The sequence below is a fragment of the Ambystoma mexicanum genome, chromosome 8, assembly GCF_040938575.1.
Source record: "Ambystoma mexicanum isolate Mex_15411 chromosome 8, UKY_AmexF1_1, whole genome shotgun sequence".
Classification (NCBI taxonomy): domain Eukaryota; kingdom Metazoa; phylum Chordata; class Amphibia; order Caudata; family Ambystomatidae; genus Ambystoma; species Ambystoma mexicanum.
Window position 1 is genome coordinate 152783908 of NC_090929.1, and position 25260 is coordinate 152809167.

The following is a 25260-nucleotide window of genomic DNA, read 5'->3' on the forward strand; positions in this document are numbered from 1 at the left end:
ACATGGTAAATATGTGGAAGTGTAGCTAAGATATCTTAAGAGGCAGTTTTATAATTAACTGCTGTACATTGCCATCTGTTTAAGTGTGCGGTCGATTTGTGATGGCTTCAAGCAGATTTATGCTGTATTGAATTATTGCTTTGGTATCGTTTTATAGTGCATATTAAGCCTAGATGGCTGTTTTATACGATATTAAAAAAATATTTTAAGAAGAATGTTGTTCCAGAGCATGCAGGCCTGTTTGTGGCCACAATGGAATAAATCAGCCTGAATTATGCGAAGTCTAAGTATACCGACCTTCCATTGAACTGAATAGATAGACAGCTTTGCAATTTTCAATGGTAGGGTGTTAGGCAAGATTTGGAGCAGTGGCCTTTGGGTGCACTACAACAACCTTGACCTCCTGGCAATAGGAACCCAACCTTTGATATAAGTCTGTACTACACAGGTTGATAAGTGTGGCTGAGCAGCCAGGCTCATCTCAAGAGGGGGTCAATGTGAGCAGTAGGGGAGTTACACAGAGATTTGCGGTGACAAGGTGACAAGTATCTAAACAGACACTTACACTCAAGGTTTCTTGATTAAACAATTATTAATTTAACAGTCAGTTTGAATAAGCCTTCTTCAGAAGGGGCAATATAATAGTAACATACAAATACACTTCAAAATAAACACTCTTACTTTCTCTAAATTGGCTGTACCCATTTGGGATGGCATACAGACACTTCCTACACCCTCATGTGACTTAAATAGCTAGGACACTGTGGACATAAATATATCACTGGTACATTTAGAGCAATACTGAGATGAGTTTTAAGCTAAAGAGATTTCAGAATAGAACAAGAGATCACGCAAATATTCTGAAGCAGGAAAGTACTTTTGAACCCCCCAATGCAAAGAAAATGAACCCTTTCCTGGAGGGAAGGTAAGGCACAAGCAGAGGAGAGAGGAGTCATTCAGGGAGCCAGGCCAGTTAATGTCAACTGGGCACAAGTCTAGGTGAGCTGAAGCACTTCTTGCATGTACGTTAAAGTCTTGCACAATGTTTTAGAAGTCTTTGTAGAAAAAGTAGAATCAATGTAGGGTCACAAGCTGGGAGGCTTGTGTGAGTTAGAAGATGCAAACAACTCTACAGAAGCTGCCAAAACAAGTCTCAACTGAGATCAAGTAAGGTTACAACAACAAGAGGTAGTAAGTTCGTTAGGCAAGATTGTATGCAGTACCCTTGGGTGCACTATAATAACCTTGACCACCTGGCATTAGGGACACAACGTTTGGTACAAGTCTGTACTACACAGGTTGGTAGTGTGGCTGAGCACCCAGGCTTATCTCAAGAGGGGTCAATGTGAGCAGTAAGGTTGTGACAGTGTCACAGTAGCACTTATTCAAATAAACACGTACACTCAAGGTTTCTTAATAAAACAATTATTAATTTATTTCACAGTCAATGGTAAAGCCTTGTCCAGAAGGCGGCAATATATATACAACACTTATAGTACACTTCAAAACACACTCTGTTTCTCTAAATCAGATGACACCCATTGAGGATGGCACACAGACACTTCCTACACACTCAGGTGACCTAAATAGCTAGGACACTATGGACATTGATTTATAACTGGTACATTTAGAGCAATACGGAGTTTGGTGCAAAAGATAGAAGAGGAATAAAACAAAAGTTAACAAATAATTCATAAATAGGTAAGTACTTTTGATACCTTCCAATGCAGAGTAAATGAACCCTTTCCTGGGGGAAAGGCCGAAGCACAAGGTCAGAGGTAGAGCGTCTCAGGGAGCCAGGACAGCCAATGTTCATTGCTCAATGTCAAGGGGAGCTGAAGATCTTTGCAGGTAGGTAAAAAGTCTTGCGCAATGTTTTTAGAAATGTTTGTAGAAGATAGAACACTTGAAGGGACACAAGCTGGGAGGCTTGTGAGGGGCAAAGCTTTAGCAACTCTGCAAGGTAACCAAGACAGGTCTCAACTGAATGCAAGTAAGGCTACACAACAAGAGGTATGTTCTCTTAGACGTTACAGTACCTCTGGTTAGAAGAAATGGTTCCAGCTGGCTTCTGTTCCTGTACAGCTCTGCAGATCCTGTTGTTCCTGAGCCTCAGTCGTGGGGAGAAGAGGGAGGACATCTGGGGACTCCTGCTCTGCAATGCAAAGGTCAGCGGCAGCAATGGGCAAACTTCAATTCAGTGGTCCTTCTGTGTTTCATCTCCTCGCGTCTGACAGTTAATTTGCAACACCGCGGTTCTCGGATAACACTTGAGACTTTCCTTGCTTCTGGGGTCCAGCACTCTGTTGAGGTGGCTCAGGCTTGGTCAGTCCTGCATCAGGGAAGTTCAGAGGATCATCCTAGCACTCGGGTCCGACTTAAAAGTAATGCACACAATCTGGTATTCCTCTCCCTGGCACTTTGTTGCAGCAGCAGTGGAAATACAACCAGCTTCGAGAGGATGTCCAAACAGGCTTACTCTGGAGTTGATTGCTCCCACCAACTGAAAGGGAGAAGTCGTCCTTGCAGCGCTTCTCTAGTCGAGGCGAATTCGGAGCTTCAGCACAGCAGCAGGGCTTAACCGGGCAAACCAATAATCCAGGAGTTGCAGCAGGCATCTCTTCCAAGTCCTCCTTCGGATTCCTTCATCCAGTGGTCCACTGCCTTCCAAGCCAAAAAGCCTTGCCTTTTATGCAGGTTTCTCTCATTCATCCCAGCCTTGCTGTCAATCACACAGCAGAGTGGCTGTCCTTGCCGGACAGCCAGCCGGCCAATCACCTCTGGGTGCATTCCTGTAACCAAGGGGATTAAGCACAGGGAGTGTTGGGCACCTCCCTCACTTCCTGCCCCTGCCAGACATACTGGAGCCAGAGGCGTGCTTCACTTGTGCATCCTGCCAAGACAAAGCAAACAAAGGGACCAAACCTGGTTTGGCGCGCAGAGTAAATCTCAAGAAGGACCTTCCCACCAAGAAATGGCGAAATAAAGAAGACCGGGGCCTTTTTGACAAAATGGGCACCCATGGGTGCCTTACTGCAGCTGCGAACACAGCCCGCGGTAAAAACACAATGGTAGTAAAAAGTAAACCACTGCCACCAACCATTAATTGTAGAAAGGGTAACATAAAAATGTTACATGAGAAACTAGACAGAGGGGATACTAAGTAACCCCTCCAGCAACCTATGGTAAGATAGAGTGTGCTGGGTCTAGAAAGTTACAATGTGTAAGTAAATTCAATTTCACTTTACTGCTCTTGGAAACCGTAGTTTATCCAAGAGAAGGTATTTAAACCTTTGGGAATTCTAAGAGACTACCCTGTGCCAATGCACTGAATGTGCTCTGCGTCACAATGTAAAAGATGATTGGAGTTTGTCAGACTCCAAAGTTAAAAGAAACACAGAACATATAGAATTAAAAGTACAAAGTCCCAAAGTTTAGCAAAAGAGCTGGGCGTCTCTAAGGTGGGAGGAATTTAGCACTAAACTGAAAATTCTCCCTAACAGTTCTCTGTACAGTACCTTTGGTTAGAAGAAATGGTTCCAGCTGGCTTCTGTTCCTGTGTGGCTCTGCAGATCCTTTTGTTCCTGTGCCTCAGTCGTGGGTACAAGAGGGAGGACTTCTGGGGACTCCTGCAACACAATGCGATGGTCAGCGAAAGAAAGGGCAAACTTCTATTCAGCAGCACTTTGCGATTTCAGCTCCTAGTGTCTCAGCAAACAGCACCACTGCGGTCTCACGGATACCAATCTGGTCTTTCCTTGCATCTGGGGTCCAGCACTCTGTTGAGTTGGCTCAGGCTTGGTCAGTCCTGCTTACTGGGAGTCTGTGGGACCTTCCAGCAGCTCAGGTCCGCCTTAAAAGTGATGCACACTGCTTGGTGTTCCTCTCCCTGGCACTTTGGTTGCAGCAGCAGCAGCAGCAGCAGCAGTGGAAGTACAGCCAGCTTCGAGAGGATGACCAGACGAGTACACTTTGGAGTTGATTGCTCACACCAACTCAAGGGGAGAAGTCGTCCTTGCAGTGCTTCTCTAGTCGAGGCGAATTTGGAGCTTCAGCACAGCAACAGGGCTTCACAGGGCAAACCATGGTCCAGGAGTTGCAGAAGGCATCTAGTCCAAGTTCTTCTTCGGATTCCCTCGTCCAGTGGTCGACTCTGCCTTCCAAGCCAAAAAGCCTTGCCTTTTATGCATGTTTCTCCCATTCATTCCAGCCTAGCTGTCACACAGCAGGGTGGCTGCCCTTGCCGGACAGCCAGCCGGCCAATCACCTTTGGGTGCACTCCTGTAACCAAGGGGATTAAGCACAGGAAGTTGCAGGCACCTCCCTCACTTCCTGCCCCTGCCAGACATACTGGAGCCAGAGGCGGGCTTCACCCGTGAATCCCGCCAAAGATAAAGCGAACAAAGGGACCAAACCTGGTTTGGTGCGCAGAGTAAATGTCAAGAAGGACCTTTCCAGCAAGAAATGGCGAAAAAAGACAACCGGGCCATTTTGACAAAATGGGAACCCATGGGTGGCTTTACTTTAGCTGCGAACGCAGCCCGCGGTATAAACACATAATGTTAGTAAAAAGTACACCACTGCCACCAGCCATTAATTGAAGAAAGGGTAACAAAAATATTACATGAGAAAATAGACAAAGGGGATACCAAGTAACCCCTCCAGCACCCTATTGTAAGTGTGCTGGGTCTAGAAAGTTACAAATGTAAGTAAAGTCAATTTCACTTCACTGCTCTTGGAAACTGTGTCCAAGAGAAGGTATTTAAACCTTTTGGAAATATAAAAGACTTAATTCCCTGTGCCACTGCACTGAAGGTGTTGTGTGTCACAATGTAAAGATGATGCCTATGGAGTTTGTCAGAGTCCAAAACCAAAAGAAAGGTCAGCAAAAGAGCTGGGGGTCTCTAAGGGGGGAGGAATTTAGCACTAAACTGAACATTCTCCCTAACATAGGGGATCCAGGAGGGAATTTCTCAAGAGTGAGATATCCAAGGAGGCCCGAACTATGCTAATATGTAGAACCAGGTGTATAACCCCTTTTAAAAAATGTTTTTTCTAGCTCTAGAGTAACTCTAGAGAATCCAATATCTCAAAGGCCCTTACAAATCAGGCAACCGTTGATCTCATATTTGGAGGAAGATGGCGATTATTTACATTCAGATCAGCAGTTAAAATGTTCCACAACTAACAGGCAGGGATACGCTTTGAGGCAAAAAGCTTGAAAATGATCCAAAATGTTCTTTTCGACTTTGCAACAAACCTATAAACAATATATTCTATACATGAAATGAAAGTGAAATTTGGTGAACAAGCTAGCAGGAATACTTTAAGCTAGAGAGAAGATTGCAGTAATATCCCGCACAACAAGCTATAGAAAGTCTATAAAACATGATTTTACTTTGTAACAGTGTGGTGAAACCTTAGCTAGCTGTGTCTTCAACAGGGTATCATTGACATCACAATTGTGGAACATGGTGCAGCAAATGTCTACATTATATAAGGGTCCTGCAAATCCACACAATACTAACATTGAAATGTTGTATTGCTTTTTTTTATGAAATACAGGGCTGGCAACAGAATATTAGATCTTCACCATGTCTAGGCATCAGTAAAATAACCAGATTCTGCTTATATTGGAAGGTCTCCTCTAAGAAACTATGTTTGGAGCTAGAGTATACCAGACCAGAAACTCTCAAGAGCTCAAAGAAGTCCAAGCAGTGAAACATCCAAACTGACTACACTCTCGACCATGCAAGATGAAGGGGTTAAGCAACACCTGACAATTAAAAGTAGAGGGAAACAATGTTGAATGTTTCCTGCACAATCGGCTAACTACCTGTAACCCAATTGCGTTTTATATCAAACAACCCTTCCACTTTGTTTAGTAGCCAAAGGCAGAGGGCGAGACATCTCTGTTTAAGTTCCCTAAAGGAAATTAAATTTAAAGGAACCTTAGACAGTGAAGAATTAAAATATTACGAGGGTACAGGTCATTTGCACATTATAATGGCTTACATCAATATCATAATTTAATTTGTAATCTATCGCAAAGAAGGCACCTGTAAAATGCATCTCCCAAGCCATCTTTTCCTCCATTTCTGTACCTTATTCTCCAGGTCTTCCAGCTCAGTAAGGAGTTTGTCTCTCTCTTCGTCCGCATCCTGAAGTTGCTGATCACTCAGACCTTGTATTTCCTCCATGCCCTTTAATTTTTCAACTAAACACTGGATTTCGTTCTCCAAGTGGCGAATTTTGGCCTCATTTTGCCTCTTCTCCAACTTAATCTGGAATTGAAAAATCATTGCAGTGAACACAAAGTAAAAGAATGGATGAATAGCAATAATCAAGAATATTTAAACAGCAAACACTACAGACAGACCTGCCTTTGAGTGCTTACATAACAGACATTACTGCCTAACTAAATGTCCCCACCTTACTAACTCTGGAAGGGAATTAGTTAATGATGGCAGCATAACTAAAAGCAGTGGTGGCTGTTGAATTGTTTAACTGGAGGGGTGTATGTATAATATACGGGAGTGACCTCTGTAAGGAAGGCATGCTAACAAACAGTAAGACAGACACAAGTGATCACAGTTAAAAGGTGTTTATTGAACTTTAATTGCGTTTGAAAAAATGCCTATCTAATCCTAAATCTAAAGATGGGAGCAAGCTACGACCATCAAAAAATAATAACGCAGTCCTAGTCGAGTCTGTTAAAAATAAAAGGGCCTATAGTAATAAACATATTGCCAATCCTTCTAAATACAAATAGTGTGGGAAACAATGTTATGCAAAAGAAAAGGGTTGAAGAAATGATCTGTCATGATATTCAAGCCGTTGGCTTCCCTGCCCCACGTTTTCAGCATGGGAAAAGCTGGCACACTCGAGCTTAGCACACTCTGGCTACTCTAGCATGAGTCTGCAGGCCAAAACCTCAACATCTAGGCTTTCTGTGCTAAAGTCTCTTTGCCATTCAAAGTCGCTTATTCCTGGAGGTTCTTCTTGGGCGATTTTCGGTTCACCCCGGGCCCCCCTCTGCCAGGCTCAGACCCACTTTAACACAAAGCTTTCAACTGATCTTCCTTCGCCGGGCTTGGACCAACTTTATCTACTTTTCCAAGTTTTCTTTACTTCAAAAATCGAAGACTTTTGACTGCGCTGGATTTTGATCAGCCCGTCGTAAGACCACATCGATTCACAATTACTCGCTCTCTTCTAGAAATAACCTTTTTCTCACTTTTGCCACTTCTTACTGGATACCTTGCAGAGACCTTCGATTGAGTACCCACGCAGTGCCAGACCACTCTGTCAAAGGCATTGCATCTTGCTTTGAACGTTCAATTACTCATCAGCAGTTCAACTTTACTTGCGTATTTTACCACACGCGTTTTAACAATGTTTGTCCAGCGCTCACCATACAATGTTGCTGCTTGCAACCTTGGCTTCAACAACATCTTGGTCTTGTATCGATCTCGCCAACTTACTGGAAGTATTGATTTCACGGAAGCTGCTTTGTTCTTGGACCTAAGGTCGGTACCAAGGCAGCTCATGCTTCTCTCCTCCTCGTTTATTGACGAGGGAGGAACCCCGGGTATCTACAACACACAATTCAAGATTCTTCAGCCTGGTTTCTTGGTCTTACACTTTCTATTCTTGAGGTTTCAGGAAAGTAACAGTTCCTTGATCCCGTGCGCCGCCTTTTATCTGTGTGGGGAAGCTTAATGGAAGTCAGATGTGTGTGATGGTCAGTAATTGCTTTACCTTGCCTGACCATTGTACTGGTCGACCCCCAGGAACGGCTGTGTCCTGGCCACCTGGATGACAGATACCCAGGGACTAGTGGGTGAGACACTTTCTGGTTTCTCACACCGAGCACAGCAAGGGTGCCTGAACCAAAGAAGAGGGGTTCGGGATGAGGCGGCGAAGAGTTCTCTGCTCAAGAACATATTTTTAAAAATGTGTTAACATGGTGCATTTTACAGCACTCTGGGGAAAAAGCCACAAAGTTTGCTGCAATAAATTGTGTATGGTAGCACATGAAAAACCCAATAGATACAAGTCACCAAGAATACACAGGAAAATTTTCATTATGACTTTGCCCACAACATTTTCCAGTACATAAAACATTTTCATGCTGGCTGTGCCCATACATCCCCATGCAAGCTGCATCGATATATGCCAGCATTACTAGAAAAGGACTCCCAGCCAGTACAAAATGTCATGCCACAGAAAGACAGTATATCCAGAATGGCTATACCAAGATAGGTCAGTGTACCATGTTTTCACAATTAGGTTTGCTTTTACCGTTGGTTATCAATTTGAATTTTAAGACTTTTCTTTTCGTCTGGTGGAGAATTTGCCATAGGCCGAATGAAAGACTTTTGGAGTGAGAAGAACTTAGTGTTGTTTCAAAACAGAAATTGGCTACAAAAAGGAACATTCTTATTTTGAACTTTAAATTGGAAAATCCTGCTTTGAGCCTCGGGAGGGGATCTGACCCTGGTTACAAAGAAACCTGGTTATAACGTTTATGTTTAAGCATAACTGCTATTTTGTTAAAACTGAATTGCCATATTATACCTTTATGAGTTTGATATATGTAGAAGTGTGATGCACAGATTCCTTTTGTTAGAGTGTTTTCCTGTAGTCTTAGTTGGATAGGCAGGGAAATACACTTTAGTTTCTCACACCTTTTTAAGTTAATAAAATGGCTACTTGTGAAAAACCTTTTTATCAAGTTGTCTGCCTCGCATCGCTGTCCCCTCACAGATAGCTCAGAGAGAAGGGCGCGAGATATAGATGGGCACTCCATTACAGACTAATATTTAAACTGGAAGTGAAGTCATAATATTACAAGGGAAGAGTAGGTGGTGGATTTGATTGACTCTACATCCCCTGGTCTGAGAAATGATGGTTCCTCAAATAGGAAAAGTGACACAAAGTGGAAAAGGGAGTACCGGGGAGAGGTTGTGGAAGAAGGGATAAACCAGGACCCGTTGGGGAGTGGGGTTGAAGGGGGTAGAGGAGAGCAGATAAGAGGGTTTTTGCAGCATTGTTAATGGGCTTGAGAGTGGAGAGGGGCACAGGTGGGTCCAGGAAATGGAAACTGTCCCCAAACACCTAAGATGCACTCTATATGGGTGTGGAGGGTGGATTTGTATGTTCAGTTGTTTCTAGGTTTGATTTGATGTTGACATGTTGGAAAAGGCAATCATGGGAAAATAATATGCCTCAGACACGAGGCTGATGGCATGAGCAATAAGACTTGTCAGAAGCCGAATGGCTGACCTTGCACTTGTGACCCTGAATGTACGGGGTCTCAAATCACCCCAAAAGCGGCGCTCGATCCTGCGTAGGTTAACAGAGATGAAGACCTCCATAGCGTTTATTCAGAAAACCCACCTATTGGAAGAGGATGAAGGTAGATTTAGACAGAGTTTCCGATACAATACTTTGCTTCAAGTGAGGGGAATAACATTCACTAGACAATACATATATAGGGATCCCAAAGGTAGAGGGTTGGTAGTTAGGGTATGTTAGATGGTTGCATGTTCTCACTGGTAGTAGCTATGACCCGAATGAATATCAAGGTTAATATGAGATTACTTTGTTGGGTTCCGCCGTGAGGGTCAGGTGGTGGTTGGTGGGGATTTTAACTGTGTGATAGACCCTGTAAAAGTGTAAACTCTCCCCCGACCATCGGAATAGAGCTGCTTTGAGAAGACTATTCAGGGAACTCGGTCTGATTGAGACTTGGTGCTTCTTCCACCAAGAGTATAGGGAATATACAAATTTGTTGGCGGTTCACAGAGGATAGACATGATCCTGATTTCTGCTATGTTGGTATCTGCAGTATTGTCAATAGACATTGGTCTTAAATACCTCTCAGATAATGCCCCGGTTTTAGTTAGAATGCTTGCAAGAACCTTGCCGGTATTAAGTAGAAATGGTTGGCCATTTAACGACCTGGTGCTAACTGACTTAGCAATCAAAACACATATCGGAGAAACACTTCAGCACTTTTTGGATGTTATTGGTGGTTAATATAGGACGCAAGTAAGGCAGTATTCAGGGGAGAACTTGTCGGGAAGTCTGCAGCATTTATGAGTGAGGGAAGCTATGGGGATTGAATTGGAAGGGGTGGGTTCAATTAGCGGAAGTAGAACATAAACAGAAGTGATCAATCAAAGCTACGAGGGCACTCACGAAGGCCCGCAGTCGCCTGGAGGCACACTTGGCAGACCAATCAGCTCACATGATTCCTCAAACTAAACAATCATCCTATATACGTGGGAACAAGGCCAACCATTTCTTGGCAGAAAAACTGCATAAGCAGAAATCGAGAAACTGTTTTGCCTTGTTGAAAGATGAACTGGGGGTATCTCAATGTCCGCAGAGGGATACATTGGAGATTATGGAAGCATATTATGAGATCTCTCAAGGCAAAGCTACCTGAAATTTCAGGGGAGGATAAGGAAGGATAAGGAATGATTACAGAGACCCATAACCCAGGATGTAATTGGTGACCAATAGATGCTGTGCCATGGAATAAGACCCCAGGACCGGACTACTTTACTAACGCTTACTATAAAGTCTTTAAAGGGTTCTTAACGGAACCCTGATGAAAGTAGGACAGTGTCACAACATATGGCTCACTCGACACGACACTGGTGCTGAAGCCAGGAAAAGACCTAAGCAAATTTTCCAACTATCGCTCAATATCACTCCTTAATAGGTGTGCAAATATATATGTTAAGATTCCAGCAGCCTGACTGATGATGGTGTTTCCGGGCGTGATACACTGGCTTTATCAATGACAGATCCACCCATGACAACATACAAAGAGCAGTTAATCTTACAGACTGTGGAAGAGATTGGATCAAAAGATAATGGTGGCAATGTTAGATGCACAGCAGGCGTTCGATTGTATGGATTGAAGGTTCTTACATTATACAGTTGAGGCATTTGGTCTGGACCCAAAGTTTAGAGATATGGTCCTGGCTACCTTTCAAATCCATTTATCAAGAATTTGTGTCGCTGGACTACTTATATCCCCTATGAAAATATCGAGAGGCACCCGTCAGTTACTCATTATCCCCGCTGGTTTTCGCAATGGGCATGAAACCCCTGGCCAATCTGATTAGAAGGAAGGAAGCCATTGTGGGGGTAACGTGCATGGGATTACAACATAAGATTGCCCCCTACATGCGGATGATGTTCTGCTGTTCCTGAAATATACAACGCACACGTTACCCTTAGCTTTTGAGAGTTTGCTGCAATATGGATAAGTTTCAGGGTTTGCGATAAATTATGGGAAATCGGGGCTTAACGTGTCTGAGAACCCTGTAGTGGAAGAATTGGCTAGAAATTACCCCCTCCTTAGTGAAAAAGAGAAGATAGACTACCTAGGGGTGAAGCTGTCCTCAATTTACAAGGGTCTCTATAACATTAATAACAAGGACTTATGGAGGATGATGCCTCAGGACCTCAAGAGATGGCACTTGCAGGAGATGTCCCGGCTGGCTAGAGAGACAGCAATAAAAATGACTATTGCCAAGAGTGTTCCATGCGCTTGGTGCCATCCCAGTGAAGAGAATTAAACGATTAATGGGGGAAATATTCAATTTTATTTGGAACAAGAAACGTCCTAGAATTGCTAAATCGATCATGACTAGGGCTCCTTTTATGGCAGGGTTGGGTGTCCCAGATATTAAGACATATCTGTAAGCGCTGTGAATGTATCATGAATTAAGACAAACAACAGATTCAATTTTCTATAAAAAGGTTTGACTTTATGTCAGGGTGGAGTAAGGCATAACTTGCTGTATGCTAAGGTGGGATTTCCGTACCTAAAGAAAATAAGGATAGTCTGTGTCAGTAAGTTCAACTCAAAGGTCTGTATGTATGTGTCCAAAACCCATACTTGCACTCACAAGATATACAATGTGCAGGGGTGTCAGCAACATGTCAGCAACAAAAGAAACAGTGTTCTAAATAAAGTTCTGAGCTTCTTCCAGCTCTTGGCTTACTTTCCAGCTTCCCCTTCCCAAAGTTAAAAACAGTTCCAAAAGGACTTGTGGATCCCTTCCCCAAGAGGTCAGCTCTTACAGCTTCAAAAGGTCTTGGGGATCCCTTCCACAAGAATTCCCCACAGTTCACAACATCTCGGGGGTCCCATCCCCAAGATGTCAGTTCTTCCAGTTTCAAAAGTACATTAGGTTAAAATCTAGTTTAGAACAGTTTAAAAAAAGGCCTTAGGGTTCCTGTGCGCCCCCTCCTCCCGCCAAGGATTCAACACAGTTCACAAAGTCCCGAAGTTCCTTTCCCTAAGAAGTTAGCTCTCTCTGCTTCCAAACTATAACCAGATCAAATCTCATGGGTTTCAAGAACAGTTCCAGTTTAACTTAGTAACCATCCAGGCTTTTCAATAGTTCACACAGATTGCTTTCTTTCTCATTCAGTTCAGCAGCCGGTTTTACAACACAGCTTCTTTGCCTTCCTTGGCTCTTTTCAAGCAGGGGTCACTGTCTAGGCGCAGTTGTCAGACCACATGGTCCACCCATTACAGGTCATGCATCAATAACCCTTGACCGTTTTGTTATGTTTCTTCGCACTTCTGGCTTTCTTGCCAACAAATGTTCTCTCTCTCTGAACCGGGGTCATTGGTCAACATTCATTTCTGATTCTCCTTGCTAGTCTCTTGCCACAATGTGTTTTCCACATAACTCACTCTGTGGTGTTCACCCTTTTCCACCATCTTGCTATCACATTATTCATAAATGTTCATCACTCCCTTTTCACTTTGTGAATAAGGGTTCATCGCTTGCTTTCATCACTCGTTTTGCATTTTCATGGCTCGGGAGGATAGCTCAGGGGCAACGTGCTCGCCTTGGAAGCAAGATGACACGGAGCAACGCAACTTCAATCCCCAGGTCTGCGCTTAGAAACCTCTGGGTATTAAGCGCGTTATAAATAACCTATCATATCATATTTTTTCTTTAGTTTGGTATTCAATATTACGTGTTGCACTCTCAAAAGTATCACTAACACTTGTTCGGCATTCATAAACCCTTAATTTGGCTTCCAAAACCAACAATCATAGTTTTCAGTTTGCTCGGCATTAAGATATGCCTGCTCGCAGCTCTTTGAGTACCCTGGTCTGAGTGTTCCCTTCTCTACTCACCAGTATGCGGCCGCTCCTCTTGGTGTCAACTTTCTCCTCTCCGGCTTCCTTTCGCTCTCCTTGTGCTTCTTGGGAGCCTGGCAAGCAGCGATTGCCGTCTTCAAACTTTGTTGCTTGTTACGTGTAGCTCCACTCTTCCTTCGCGGTAGCAGCCAGTGGCCTGCAGGGATTGGGAACCTTCAGTGCTCTGGCTGTGGACACAAGTCAAGGGGTACTGCAGGTGTCTCGACCCTCTCACAGCCCGCTCGGGCCAAAGCATCTTTCACCCTTCTGCTGCACCGAGCGTATTTCCCACCAGCATCGTGCTTTCCTCCAGGTAGGTTTCTTCTTTCTCTGTGGTGGTCTCTCCTTTAATGCACCTGTGGCCTGTAAAGTGGTTGCAGGGGCAAGTCCTTGTCTTCAGTTCCCTGACCATAGTTAAGCCTATTAGCTGAATATGCCTGGTTATTACAATGGTATTTCTCCAGTCCTCTTCCTCGTCTCAGTACCAAAGTGGTATGAATGAATATAAGTATGCATAACTCTGGGTTTCTTCCTTGTTTTGGCACTGATCTGATATTTCTCTGAGATAATCTGAGGAGGATGATGTGCGCTTAACCTGCCCAGATAAGGAGGTGTCCTAGTTGATCTCTTTCTCGTCTCAGCGTAATAATGGCATTTCCGAGGGTCATATTATAAGGAATGAAAGGAGACGGGTGGCAGTAAGCTATAAAGTCTGCTGGGACTGAAGTTTCATTGTGGAAAGAGAATGGGGAATTCCATGTCTCAACCAAGGACGTCCACTCACCAATCCCCAAATCTCCTCAACCCAGGTGATCCTCTCTCGCATATCCAGCCCAGGGTCAGGATCTAAAAGTGATTGCCTTTCCCTGGTCACCTGAGCAGTCGATGTTGGGGAAAAGGAAGTGAGGACGCGCTCAGGTTTCTCCCACAGCTCAACTGGCAACTACGCTAAAATGATCAATGGTTGGTACACGGGGGTTAGAGGTTAAAGGATCTGGAACAGGGAGCTATGTCTTTCCCCCTCCATAAACGCCTCTGTTTCGAGAATTCCCTGAAATCTGCTAATTCTCTTCTATCTTAGAGACCTCACCCAGAGCTCTTTTTTGCTGGACTTTAGGACTTTAATTTCTGACCTGGAGAGAGCGAGACCTTTTTCCCACTCTCTCATGTATTTTTCTGTGATTTGTGCTCAGTTTCTTTTTGACTTTGGAGTCTGACAAACTCCATAAGCATCATCTTTACATTGTGATACACAGCACCTTCAGTGCAGTGGCACAGGGAAGTCTCTTAGATTTCCTAAAGGTTTAAATACCTTCTCTTGGTGAAACTATTGTTTCCAAGAGCAGTGAAGTGAAATTGATTTTACTTACATTTTGTAACTTTCTAGACCCAGCACACACTATCTTACAATAGGGTCCTGGAGGGGTTACTTGGTATCCACTTTATCTAGTTTCTCATGTAACATTTTTACGTTACCCTTTCTACAAATAATGGCTGGTGGCAGTGGTTTACTTTTTCCTACCATTGTGTGTTTCTACCACGGGCTGCAATTGCAGCTGCAGTAAAGCACCCATGGGTACCCATTTTGTCAAAATTGCCCCTTTCTTTTTTCACCATTTCTCGTTGGAAAGGTCCTTCTTGCGATATACTCTGCGTGCCAAACCAGGTTTGGTACCTTTGATCGTTTTGCCTTTGGCAGGATTAACTGGTGAAGCCTGCCTTTGGCTCCAGTGTGTCTGGCAGGGGCAGAAAGTAAAGGAGTTGCCCGAAACTCATGGTTACAGGAATGTACCCAAAAGGTGATTGGCTGGCTGGCTGTCCTTGGATGACAGCCACCCTGCTGTGTGATTGACAGCTAGGCTGCGAATGAATGGGAGAAACCTGCATTAAAGGTGAGGCTTTTTGCTTGGAAGGCAGAGTCGATCACTGGATGAAGGAATCTGTAGGAGGACCTGGAAGAGACGCCTGCTGTAACTCTTGTACCGTTGGTTTGCACGGTGAAGCCCTGCTGCAGTGCTGAAGCTCTGAATTCGCCTCGACTAGAGAAGCCCTGCAAAGGATGACTTCTCCCCTTGGGTTGGTGGGAACAATCGACCCCAAGACGAACTCACCTGGAGATCCTCTCAGAGCTGTCTGTAATTCCATTGCTGCTGCAGGAACGGATTGCCAGGGAGAGGAACACCAGAATTGTGTGAGTGTCTTTAAGTCGGAACCCAAGCGCCAGGTATATCCTCTGGACTCCCATGAAGCAGAACTGACCAAGCCTGAGCCACCTCAACAGAGTGCTGGTCCCCAGATGTCAAGGCTCCTTTTTGACAAACTAGATAACATTGTTATGACATATACTAATTACGCGGATGATACGCAAATACTAATCCCAATATTTGGATGACACTGACACCCACAACATTAACAAAATATACCTCGCCACCCAGGCCTAGATGGCACAAAATGAATTATGCTGTAACGATGACAAAACGGAGCTCATCCTAATGGGAAAAAAATCCAAACTTGACAACGTGCCAAAACAATACGAAGCCTTTAATATTGATTGGCAACAAGACCCAAGTTGCCAAAGAAATAAAAACACTGGGGATTTACATCAACTCATCTCTCTCTCTCAAAAGACAGGTCAATGCCATTGTCTCGTCTGCAGCCCATACTTCTAAACCCATTAGATCCAGAAGACCTTTTCTCTCAACCGATAACTGTGTCACACTAGCAAGAGCTTTGATCCTCTCTAGGATAGATTATTGCAACTCACTATTAGCAGGCACCAGCACGAGAAACATCAAAAAACTTCAAGTCGTGCAAAATAATACAATCAGGGCTGCACTAAACATGCCTAAGAACGAACACATATCCGCCACCAGATGACTTATACATCTGTTCACGACCAGATCAAATTAAAAATTCGTACCCTTACCCAAAAATGCCTGGCCAACAAGGCTCCGACCTACCTCAGCAACCAAATCATCAGAACACAATCCAAATGATCCACTTGCTCCTTCTACTCCAACTGCATCACCATCCCAAGCAGTTGCAGCCAATCTATGGAACTCCCTACCGCCACAAGTAAGAAATGATCCATCACTGTGGTCATTCCGAGAAAATCTCAAAACTAGACTATTCAGTCTAGAACTACGACACACTAGCGACAAACGATAGGCCTGCACCTGTCCTGTGAATGTAATTACAATCTGTAACAAGCATCAAGTAACAGTAAATGCAATTGTAATCTGTAATAAGTATCAAGTAACAAGTACATATCTGTTTTATGAATGTAAATGCAATCAGTAACATGCATCAAGTAACATACAAAGTACCACCACTTCACTGTAACCATCATCTTAAATACAAGCACCTTGATGCCTCTGGGCTAAGTGCACTTTATAAGGGACAAATAAATAAATAAAAGATGCAAGAAAAGTCCATTAAGGTACCTGAGAACCGCAGTGGTGCTATTTGCGAGAGCCGCGAGAAGCTGAAACCGCGAAGTACCACTGATCTGAAGTTTGCCCATTGCTGCCACCAACCTTCAATTTCGTAGTGCAGGAGTCCCCAGACGTCCTCCCTCTTGTCCCCATGACTAAGGCCCAGGAACCACAGGATCTGCAGACCTACACAGGAACAGAAGCCAGCTGGAACCAATTTCTTCAAACCAAAGGTACTGTAAAACTAAGGGGACTTACCTCTTGTTGTGTAGCCTTGCTAGTTCTCAGTGGAGACTTGTCTTGGTTGCTTTTGCAGTTGCTTGCAGCTTTGCCCCTCACAAGCCTCCCAGCTTGTGGCCCTACAGTGATTTCATTTTCTACAAATACTTCTTAAACATTGTGCAAGACTTTTTACTTCCCTTCATGAAGTGCTTCAGGTCACCTAGACTTTTGCTCAATTAACATTGGCTGTCCTGGCTCCCTGAAAGATTCTTCTATCCTCTGACTTGGTGCTTTAACTATCCCTCAACATAAACCACACATTCTATAACTTGTGTGGCTGTTATTTTACTTTGCATTGGAGGGTTGTTCAAAAAGTATTTGCCTGCTTAAGAATATTTGTTAACTATTGTTTTATTCCCTAAAACCTTTTCTTTGACACCAAATTCAGTATTGCTCTAAATGTGCCAGTGAAATATCAATGTCCACAGTGTCTTAATTATTTAAGTCATCTCAGGGTGTACGAAGTGTCTGTGTACCATCCCAAATGGGTATCTACTGATTTACAGAAAGTGAGTGTGTATTTTGAAGTCTATTTTTGTGTTACATATATTTGCTCCCTTCTAAAGAAGGCTTATTCAACTGACTGTTAAATTAATAAATAATTGTTTAATCATGAAACCTTGAGTGTAAGTGTTTATTCAGATACTTATCACTGAATCTCTAGGTTATAACCCTCCAGGTCACATTGACCCCTCTTGAGATAATCCTGGCTGCTCAGTCACTCTACCAACTTGTGTAGTTATGCGCCCGGATGCCCTTGGGCCTGGTGCACTATATAAATAAAACACAAAAAAATACAAATACATGCTTATACCAAAGGTTGGGTTAACTATTGCCAAGAGGACAAGGCTGATGCAGTCTCCCACTGTCACAATGCCCGCTCCCGGGGAGCCGGCTCAGGCCCTGCGTCCCCGAAAGCAGACATCAAGTCCCCGGGGAAGGTCCCAGCAACCCCTTATAGGGGCCCTTTGGACAGCGTCCTGGCGCCTATGGCGCCAGGCTCATAGAAAATGTCAGTCCTGGCGCCATAGGCGCCAGGATCATTATGAAAGTGTTTGGGTGCACTTACCTGATGCAGACTATGCTGCAGAACCCCGGCCTCCTTGAGGCCTGAAAGGAACTACTTTACCTGTGGGACTCATTTACCACCCAGGCATGGTCGGGGAAGGATACATACCTGATTGGAGGAAGGACACATTCTAGGAACTTCTTCCAAGGCTATTTAAACCACACCCGATCAGCCACACGTGCTTCGCGTTGTTCTGCATCTAGCAGCTGGACGCTCACCGTGTCTGCTCCTGCATCTTGACTTCTGCCACACCTGCCAGCATCCTGAACCACCTGCAAAGGAAGGGAACAGATTTAGCCTCACCTGCTAAATCTGCATCCCAGAGACATTTCGCCGACAATCCTGAAAAGGAAGACATTTATTTTTAAAAGCACATCGCATCGATCGCTGCAGCGCCGCATTCTACTCACCTTTACAGGGCGCCTCCATGTTCAGCAGCGACCATCCGGATTCGCAGTCGCGCCCCGCGCCTAGGGAGAAAAAGACAAGAACAAAGGTGAGAGAAAGAAGGGAAAAGGGAAGCTAAAACCCCATGTCAAGACTTACCTGTTGGGTCATTCCCTTTTCATTTCGGGTCCGCGCCGCATCCAGGCATTTTCGGACCCCGGCCCCTAAGGGGAAAAAGACATCAGCGTTAATGAGTGAATGAAAAGACATTACCAAAACAGTCATTAAAGACTTATCTGATTTCCACAAGGATTTCACCGCTCACCTCGGGTCGGTGCCTGTTCCCCGGCATTCCGTACCCCGGCCCCTATGGGGAAAAAGACACTAGCATTAGAGCATTAGAACATTAATGCATGGACACAAGGGGAACCACTTATAGAAAAACTTACCTGGAAGCCAAGCAAGTTTGGTTCTCACCCATCCGAAAATCCAGTGACGTAACTGGATACCAACGCGCCCCTGCATCAGAAGCAGGATGGAGAGCTCGTCTTTCCAGACCCTAAGGTGAGACGCTACGGGGAAGCACTGAAGGGTTTTGAGGAGGGTGAGAGGGGTAAGTGGGAGGCCGATTGCATTACAATCAGGGGGTTAATCAATGCAGACAGTTAACCCCCTATTCTCACCTACAGAAGGATACTTCTGCGAGTCAGACGAGCCAGATCTGGGCCCCGGTCCAGTCCGTCTTCCGAACCCTGCGCATCACCTTAGACAAGGTCACAGCAGCGCGAACCAGGCCAGCGCCCCCGTGGGAGTCAGGTGAGCGTTACACCCACATGGTACTGTGTACAATCTTTCCTAACAGCCTCTTTCTGGAGGAGACTTTGAGGAACGCCGGGGGTTTGCTATTGGCCTGTACGGAATGCTCATTACTCCATTGATATAGAGCTCTACAAGCATGAGGTACAAACCTCGGGGTTGGGACCCTTTTTCATAAGTTAGTCACAATCCAGAATTTACACCATGGATGAATGGATCCTATCTATCCAGTTGGGAACGAAATAGGATCATCAGTCTTATTTACCTCTTTAAGGAGGGTACACCGCGTACGTTTGAAGACTGCAAAATAAAATATATGGTGGGTTACCAAGAATGTTTACGTTACACCCATATCCAGCACTAGACCATGAACAACGTGGTGAGACAAGCAGGAACTAGACTGGCTACTGGCTACTGGATTATAGAGATCAATGAATGAGGAATGAATGAGGATATAGAATGGGGCATGGTCTCAAAGATATATCAAATCTTGGATAAACTCCGGCCGATAAACTACCATATATGGAAAGATGTGAAGGTGAATTGGCAGTATGCATCACACAAGAGGACTGGAGACATATTTGGGAAAGAGCACATATAGCGTCCAAATGTACTACGTTAAATGAAACTGTGTACAATGACATCCATAGGCTAAAAACCTGCCTCTCACTGATCCAGTCTTTGGATGTCCAGTGCATACTTGTGTCACGATCCGCCGTCCCTGGAAACTATGGTGGAAATGGAAGAAGGGCTACTGAGTGGAAACTAATGCAGAGCTCTAGTAGTTTACGGTGCGTCACTTACAAATACGCGTCACGCCTAAGCGACGATGCGTTGCAACCCTCCTCCTTTGGATATATACGCTTGTTCTTCATCCACTGTTCTGGTGGTTCCCGCTGCCTTCCCGCCTTCCTTGCTTTGTCTTCTCCGTACCTCCTTCCTCACTTTCTCCTAGCGGTTCGTTCTGTTCTACTGACCCCCATTCTGCCCCTCCTCTGCGCTCTGCTTTCCTTCTGAGCATTTCTTCCACTCCGAGCCTTCTCAGAGTTTTCTTTCTTACTCTTTCCTTGTGTTCCTACTACGCATCTATTAACACACTTGTGTATCCTCTTCAATAACTTCTGGAAATACTGGATACACCATTTTTGTCTCACAAAGTCGACTGCGTTCAAGAACCGCAGTTTAACATCGTCCCAGGGTTTTTCAGCTTTGCTTTTCCCTGGTCGTGGGGCGGTCCCCCCTGGAGGTCCCCACTGCCCGGCTGGCTGCTAGTAGGCAGGGTGGCCTCCGGCGGGGCTCTTCCTAAGACTCGTCCAAAAAAGCCTGAGCACGCCTGGAGAAGCCGGAGGGAGATATCTTCAGAAGACTCATCCGAGGAATCACGGACAGGTGAGGAGGAAGGGGAATCTGGGTCAGTAGAATTGTTCTTGGATAGCTTACCCCACATTCCTGAGAAATTGAAGCACAAGCCCTAAAGACCGAATTCCTACCCCTCCCCAAAAACACCCAGACACACAGAGCTGGCTTTCGACCATTTACTCTGAGGGATTCATACCTGAGCTTACCTCCTGCATCTAGTCACTTGGGTTCCACATTGACAAACACCTCTCCTTCAAGACATGCATAGCTAAGAAAACTGACAGCTTGGTAGCAGCTCTCCCTCCTGTGAAAGATCAAGCCCATCCTCCCTGTGGACAGCTTTAGATCCACCATTCAAGAACTGGTCCTATCCCACCTCAAAGGCCTCCCATCATCCTCCCTTGTGCGCCTGAGAAGTGTTCTACACGTGGATGCACGCTGCTTCAAGGGTCTACGCAGATACAACCATATCACCCCGTCCTTCATCAACATTCACAAATCCCCTTCCAAGTCTTGCTGCATCATCTATAAGGCAGTCATCCTCAAATCACCCAGCTACCTTGCAGAGAAACTCACCAACTCCGATGGACGGTGCACCACCAGAAGCCAGGACACGTACAGACATAAAATCCGCCGTTGCAGAACCGAAAGGACCAGAAAACAAGTGTTCTCTGCCTATGCCGCAAGAATATGGAACCTACTCCCAGTCAGCATAAGACACGCCCCCACGCTCCTACAATTCAGAAAATAACAAGACCCACCTCTTCAACTAATCTCTCTGCCATCATATCGCCCTTCGCACCACCTGACTCGCTAGAGGCTGCCCGACCCTCTGCTCCCCGCCTCCCGGGCGACAGCTGTACCCCTCCTCTGTTTCCCGCCCCCGCTGTATATCTGTTCTGTTACCTCTGAAAAGCGCTCCGTTTTGCATCTGTACTGTTGCATATCTCTGTAAAGAGCTCTGTTGCTTCTCGAAGCCAGGTCCACGCTCAATAAGACAATGCATTACTTACCGTAAAAGCATTTCTGATGGTTGTATCTGCTTAGGTTCACATGCTGTGCATAGGTCCGACACCCAGTGGTCACTGCCGAGTATTGCATTTTGTTTTTTGTAGTCGAAAAGGGGACGTCGACAAGGCGTGTCTGTAACACTATCCCTATAGTGACGCGCGTTGTACCCACAATCCCTCACGCGTCGAGGTCCCTCTGTTTGTATTTTTTCTGCCCTGAGGGAGCCTTCTATACGTGAGTGAGTACAGAAAAGAGAGAGATGTAGAAGATGTCTATGTTCCTTCCATCCGAGCGGGGAGGAAGGGTGGCCGCATGTGAATCTAAGCAGATACAACCATCAGAAATGCTTTTACGGTAAATAATGCATTGTCTTCTGATGTTTGTTAATCTGCTTAGAATCACATGCTGTGCATAGACTAGCGAGCAGTACCCGGAGTTGGCGGTGGGTTATGAGAAGGAACAGTAGAGAAAAGAAGTCTTAATATTGCCTGTCCCACCTGGGAGTCAGATCTAGAGTGCATCTAGACAGTAGTGTTTTGTAAAGGTGTGCACAGAACTCCAGGTAGCCGCTTTGCAGATGGACTCAAGGGGAACATTTGCAATGAACGCTATGGAAGCCCCAGTGCCTCGAGTGGAATGTGCTCTTGGCTTGAAGGGTAGTTCTCTCTTAGCAAGAGTGTAACAGAGAGTGATGCATTGAACAATCCATCTAGATATAGTGAACTTTGAGACTGCATCTCCTTCTCTTCCTGCTGCCACTGAGACAAAGAACTGATTAATCTTTCTCAGTGGTCTGGTTCTTTCCATGTAGAACATGACAGCTCTGCGTACATCTAGTGTATGCAGACTTTTTTCTTCCAAGCTGGAAGGGTTTTGAAAGAACGTTGGTAGTTCTATTGACTGGTTTACATGGATTTTCGAGATGAATTTTGGTGCAAACCTTGGGTGTGTGCGTAGAACCACCTTATCCTTGTGAACTGTTACGAAGGGGTCTAGAACAGAAAGAGCCTGTAGTTCACTTACTCTCCTAATGGAGGTGATAGCTATTAGGAAAGCAGTCTTAAGAGTGAGGTCTTTAAGAGTTGCCTTGTGCATGGGTTGAAAAGGAGGGCCCATGAGTCTAGAAAGTACCACATTTAAGTCCCATCCGGGAGCTGGGTTAGCTATCGGAGGGTGTATTCTCTTTACCCCCTCCATGAAGGCCTTGATAACTGGTATCTTCCACCACGAAACTAAGTTGGAAAGTGTTGTATGCAGAAAGTGCCGCCAGGTGGACTTTAATGGAATTGAACACTAGACCTGAATCCAGTAAATGGGTCAAGTACAGAACAATGTTTGTGGGAGCGCAGTCAACCGGGTTGATGCTCTTACCTCTACACCAGATGACAAATCTTTTCCACTTGCTAGAATAGCAGTGGCGAGTATTAGGTTTTCTGGCTTCCCTGAGGATGTCCATACATCTCTGCGGGAGTTGTAGATGTCCAAATTCTATGATCTCAGGAGCCAGGCTGCTAAGTTCATGATCTGAGGGCATGGATGCAGTGTCCTGCCCTTGTCCTGTGACAGCATGTTGTACGGGCAGGGAAGTTTCTCTGGGGGAGATAGGGACATCTCCATCAGGTGAGCGAACCATGGCTGCCGGGCCCACATTGGGGCCACTAGTATCATGGTAACTGCTCCTGGTGCATCTTGTGCACCACTTTGTTGAGAAGGGGAGTCGGGGGAAAGGCGTAAACAAATTTCCCTGACCATTGAATCGACAGACCGTTCCCCTTGGACTGGTTTTGGGGGTACCTGGAGGCGTAACTTTGGCATTGTGAGTTCTCCAGAGTTGCAAACAGGTCTATTTCCGGGAATCCCCATTGCGTGAAGACGTCGAAGACGATGTCTTCGTGCAATTGCCATTCGTACTCTTCGGGCAGGGGGATGTCTCTGCTGAGTTCGTCTGCTAGCAGATTGAGTTCCCCTGGTACGTGTTGTGACAGTAGGAACATGTTGTGTCTGAGAGCCCACTTCCATATATTCTGGGACAGCTTGGACAGTCCTGGAGAGTGGGTGCCCCCCTGCTTGTTGATGTAGTACATGGCTGTGGTGCTGTCTGTAAGGACCATCACTGTCTTCCCTTGTAGGTGTTCCTGGAAGGCTTTAGTGCTTTGAACACCGCCAGTAGCTCCAGTAGGTTTATGTGCTTGGATGCTACGTTCTGAGTCCACACTCCGTGAGCAGTCTGATGGGATAGGTGAGCCCCCCATCCTGTGAGGGATGCGTCCGTGGTTAGAGTGGCCTCCACCGCGGGTGTGGCAAAGGGTTTCCCTATTATCAGGTTTTCCTTTGTCCACCACCGTAGCGAGAGAACCAAGGCTTGCGAGACCACCACTAGATCGTCCCATTGTCCCCTGGCCTGACACCACTGGCTGTTGAGCCACTCTTGCATTGGGCACATGCGCAGGCGCGCGTGAGGTACCAAATAAATACACGACGCCATCATTCCTAGCAATCGCATCGCTTTGTGCACCGTCACCTCTCGACCTGCCACATATTGGGGGATCTGAAACAGCATGTTTTGGACCCTCTCGTTGGAGGGGAAGACGAGGCCGTCCCTTGTTCGAATTAGAGCCCCTAGGAATTGTTGGACTTGGCTGGGGTCTAAGCTGGACTTCTTCTCATTGATGGAGAAGCCCAGTTGGAACAAAAGGTCTACAGTCTTTTGGGTGTTTGAAAAGCATGTCTCGTAAGAATCCCCTGTTATGAGCCAGTCGTCGAGGTAAGAGTATACTGGGATGGATAACCTGCGCAGGTGGGCCGCTGCCACTGCCAGTACTTTCGTGAATACCCTTGGTGCAGATGCTATGCCGAAGGGTAGCACTCTGAACTGGTAGTGTTTGTCCTCTATCATGAACCTGAGGTATTTTCTGTGCACTGGCAACATTAAAATATGAAAGTATGCATCTTTCATGTCCAGTGTTGTCATGTAATCTCCCTGTGATAGCAGTGGGATCACTTCCTGTAAGGTCACCATACGAAACTTCTGGGGTTTGACAAACTTGTTCGCTGGGCGCAGATCTAATACAGGGCGCATGGTTAGATCCTTTTTGGGTACAAGGAAGTACACTGAATAAATACCTTCCATTACCTGAGATAGAGGCACGACCTCTATGGCTCCTTTTTCCAGCAGTTGGTCCACTTCTTGGAGAAGGATGGCGAGGTGTTCTGGTGTCATGCGGCGTCCCCTCGGGGGTCTGTATGTTGGGGAACTGTTGAACTCTATACAGTAGCCGCGGGCTACGGTGGAAAGTACCAAGCGGTCTGATGTTATTCCCTCCCATGCTGGAAGAAAGGATGTTAACCGGCCCCCGACCGGCGATGCATGGGAGGGGACGCGAATCTTCGCGTCACTGGGTGGTGTTGTTGGCTTGGGAGCATCTGGGGGTGGAACCCCGACCTCTTCCCCCTGCCACGACGTTGACCCCTCTGATTGTACTGGCCGCTATTACTTTGGTAGTTGCTGGCAGAGTACTGTTGTTGTTGGTTTTGTTTCTGGCGTTGTCCACGAAAAAAGAGCTTATTACCAAATCCCCGCCTATTGGGGGGTTTAGAAATTTGGTCTAAGGTCTTTATTGTATCAAATTCTTTCTTCGCGTTCTCCAGCGCGTCATCCACTGCTCTCCCAAAGAGGTTGGACTCCTCTATGGGTTTATTAATAAGGGACGCTTGTG

At 45.5% G+C, this 25260-nt stretch overlaps 1 protein-coding gene across 4 annotated transcripts in view; it reads right to left on the minus strand.

Moving 5' to 3' along the window:
* The window catches only part of CNTRL (centriolin), a 1220196-nt gene that overhangs the window by 668545 nt on the left and 526391 nt on the right, over positions 1-25260 (minus strand). For all 4 annotated transcript variants that reach the window (XM_069609523.1, XM_069609522.1, XM_069609524.1 and 1 more), the window contains one exon: positions 6105-6284. In XM_069609523.1, coding sequence (XP_069465624.1) covers positions 6105-6284 — 180 coding nt within the window. The remainder of the gene's footprint in view (positions 1-6104; positions 6285-25260) is intronic.